General features: G+C 33.7%; 1 protein-coding gene across 1 annotated transcript; it reads left to right on the forward strand.

The window, feature by feature from the left end:
• The first annotated feature begins 1,474 nt into the window (after window positions 1–1,474).
• On the forward strand, window positions 1,475–2,593 carry LOC145671480 (uncharacterized). The gene has a single exon (XM_081740674.1). The coding sequence runs from the start codon at window positions 1,475–1,477 to the stop codon at window positions 2,591–2,593; it is 1,119 nt and encodes a 372-aa protein (XP_081596800.1).
• The last annotated feature ends 931 nt before the right edge of the window (window positions 2,594–3,524 follow it).

Genomic DNA, 3,524 nt, shown 5'->3' on the forward strand with positions numbered 1-3,524 from the left:
CGGGATAATAAATTTCAATAATTAATTGTTTTGATTCTGTAACCCTATCAGAACCGTCGCCTCCATGAACATTGTAAGCTAGCCTGAGTAGGTAACGTGAAGAAAAAAAAATCTCACGGAGTGGTACATTCCTTTTTTTAAAACCGACCAAAAAATATAATTCACTACAGCCCTGTTGTGTAACTACTACTGTCCTTTCACACTTTATTATTGAATATGTCTAGTCAGCGATTATATGATGCTACTCATTCTATCAGATGGTATTACTATGGTTGATTATTAATATAACACATAAAACTACAAAGTATTACCATAGTCCGACTATATATCGCCCTCCTGTCCGCGTGATACCATGGTGCAGGGGTCAGAACCTGAGATGTTTGTAGTTACACGTATCTATTCAATATCTATATATCAACACGCGACGAAGTACTCACTGGGCTACTATATATTTAACTATATGGGTGTTCTATCTTCTATATTCATTTATTACAATATTCATACACTTTCATATTCATATTCGTATTAATATTCATATAATATTCATATCATCAGTCTTTTCATTTGCTACGACGCTATATTCTACGAACACCCTGTTTCCTCTATCTACGCTACAACGATATATTCTTATTATAATTAATCTGTACCTATTTTGTCAATACTGATCAGAGGCGCAATAATCAAGCATATAGCCTATATATACTTAAAAGAAAAAACATTATTATTGACATGACATGTTGTCATGGAAAAAGATTATTATGAATATGGGAAAGACTATTATGAATATGGAAAAGACTATTATGAATATGGAAAAGATTATTATGGATATACACGAAATGGACGGATATAGATGGAATATGTGTGTGTAAACAAAAGGAATAAATCGATCTGATCGTTGGTATGTATAATGTTATAATTCATTGAGATAGATTAAGGAATTAGGGCTAGGACTTGAATTAAAAAGAATCATTATCGTTCTATCTGGTGCCGTAGACCCAGGAATATACTGTAAACCTTTAGTTCCGAAGGATAGTAAGAACTGAGTTTATGTGTATACATATATACCTTTTATGAGTTTCACTACTTTGAGAAGTGGGAAGAAAATCCAAAGAATTGGCAATATGCAGGATTCCGAGATTGAAGAAGTACCCAGTATTTTAAATAAACCATATCTGGAAATGCCGTAACTGTGTCCGAACGTTCTCATTCTAATCTTATTGATATGATTAGTCAACTACTAGATGCTAAATTTGATCAACAACAAAAATTGAACGATGAAAAGCTAGAACAGATACAGAAATTGAACGATCAAAAGCTGAAATCAAACCATGAAAAGCTAGAACAGATACTGGCGCAACATAAATCTCTTGCAGATAAAGTACAAGGTGTACAAGAAAATTTCGATCATCTACAGCATAATTTGAAAGAGGATTTGCACGTATTGATTGAAAAGGTGAATGGTACTGGTGTGAATATGAAAGTAGAACCGGAAGAACGTCAGAAGAAAGTCGATGGACGAAATGAAAATATTGAAGAACAGGATGGATATGAAACAATTGAACCTGTGACGAATGGTGATGCGGGAGATGCTACAATTGAAGAAGAACCATCATCTCCGGCCAAAGAAACCTCCACTACTACTACAGGCGTATTCAAAATTGAAATGAAAGGTCTGCCGAGATTATACCGGTTAGGGAAATTGAAGAAATTGTTGACAGACGATTTGAAGTTGGGAAGCCACACTATTAGGTCGCCGAAAAGAGCGAGTTCTTGGATTTATTTGATCTTCAAAACTGAAGAAGACCAACAGATGGCAGTGAAGACCTTGAATGGATACAGTTGGAAGAAGCGAGTTCTTTCAGCCGAAGTTGCCGAAGCTGATCAACCTAAGCGAAAATTGGAAAACTCTGATGATAAGGATTCTAAAAAGGCGAAAGTTGAGTTACCTGTAAAAGAAAGAATAAAACAGGCTACAATACCTTTGTGGGATGTTACTTATGGAGAACAATTGAAGAAGAAGACTGAAGAAATAAAATCACTCACGCGACTGACGAATTTGTTGTTGAGAAGGAATCTGGATTCAGCAGGTTGGGCAGAAGAAAGAAAAGAGAAGAATGAAGGACTTGCAGATTTTCTGAGGTGTTTGCCTATAGGGAAGATTACGGATGATTTGAAAGATTATTTCCAAAACAGAGAAGGTAACAGCTTGAATGCAACATCGCTCTATTTCCAGATCTCCACTGAAAAGGAAGAAGGTGAGAAACCTCCACCACTGCAGCTGCTGTTCGGGAAAGAATATGTGAAAGAAACTATATGTGACATGAATTTCCGAGTATCTCCAGATTATTATTTTCAAGTGAATACTTCGAGAGCCGAGCAGCTTTATACTTCCATCGCGAAAGTGGTTGAAGTTGACGAAGAAACTTCCTTCATAGATGTGTGTTGTATCATTGGAGGAATTGGATTTATTCTTGCTAAGAAATGTGCTCAAATTCTTGGCATAGATATGTTGAACCAGGCAACTGAAGATGGCTGTATTCCTGTTTGTGACTTCTCGTTTAGCTTGACTGAATCTTTTGGCCATGTAACTTAGATTTGATTTACGGAGTTTGAGAAGGCTGTATTTAAGTAATTTTGCTTTAAATAACGTTATGATTTTGTTTGTTATCAGTACCTTGTTTGAGTAATAACATTTTGTTCAGAAGGGGAAAAACAAAATATTTTTATGGAAATGTGAACCGATTTATTGTATTTTACTTTATGTTATTTAATCTTGAGTTTATGTCTATGATCGCGGTTATTCAATTTATGTCAGCATATGTCTTAATATTATGTGCCTTACTTAATATTTGTGTTTCATACTATTTAAGTCTCTCTCTTATGATATACCTACTGTTTTGTTCATCTTTATTTCATCTTATGTGTTTAAGAAAGATCTGATTGTGTTAAATTGAAATTTATGACATTGATCTTAAATTGAAGCTTTTAAATGTAATTATTGCCTTCTGATCTTGTTGTCGTTTTGATATGATGACGATCTTAATTATAAATAATGTTGTTTGTATACAGATGTCATTCGCTCAATGTCAAAGGGAACCTTTAACTGATAATTCAATATAACCCACTAGTTAGCCATAATTTTGAATAGACCCATAAACAATATTTTTAATGAATCGACGTTTTATGATATGTGATTAGTAATAAAAGAAAAATGTTGTTATAAATGAATTAATATATATATGGAGAAAGAAGAGAAGAGAAAACTACTTATATTGGTGTAATAATAATTAATACGAGAGCTGATTTAATAATAATTAGTACGAGGGCTATTCAAAAAGTGAATGTTTTGAAAATATCCAGGGTTCTTTCCTTCACTGTAATACTGTTACGGAATTCCCGTTCTGGGCGACATTTCATACAACGATATATTCTTATTATAATTAATCTGTACCTATTTTGTCAATACTGATCAGAGGCGCAATAATCAAGCATATAGCCTATATATACTTAAAAGAAAAAACATT

This window comes from Thermobia domestica, chromosome 15 (assembly GCF_964235325.1).
Source record: "Thermobia domestica chromosome 15, izTheDome1.hap1.1, whole genome shotgun sequence".
In the NCBI taxonomy this organism is placed as follows: Eukaryota; Metazoa; Arthropoda; class Insecta; order Zygentoma; family Lepismatidae; genus Thermobia; species Thermobia domestica.

Coding starts and splice junctions, on each gene's coding strand:
- LOC145671480 (XM_081740674.1), top strand. CDS start 1,475: ATGAAAGTAGAACCGGAAGAACGTCAGAAGAAAGTCGATGGACGAAAT.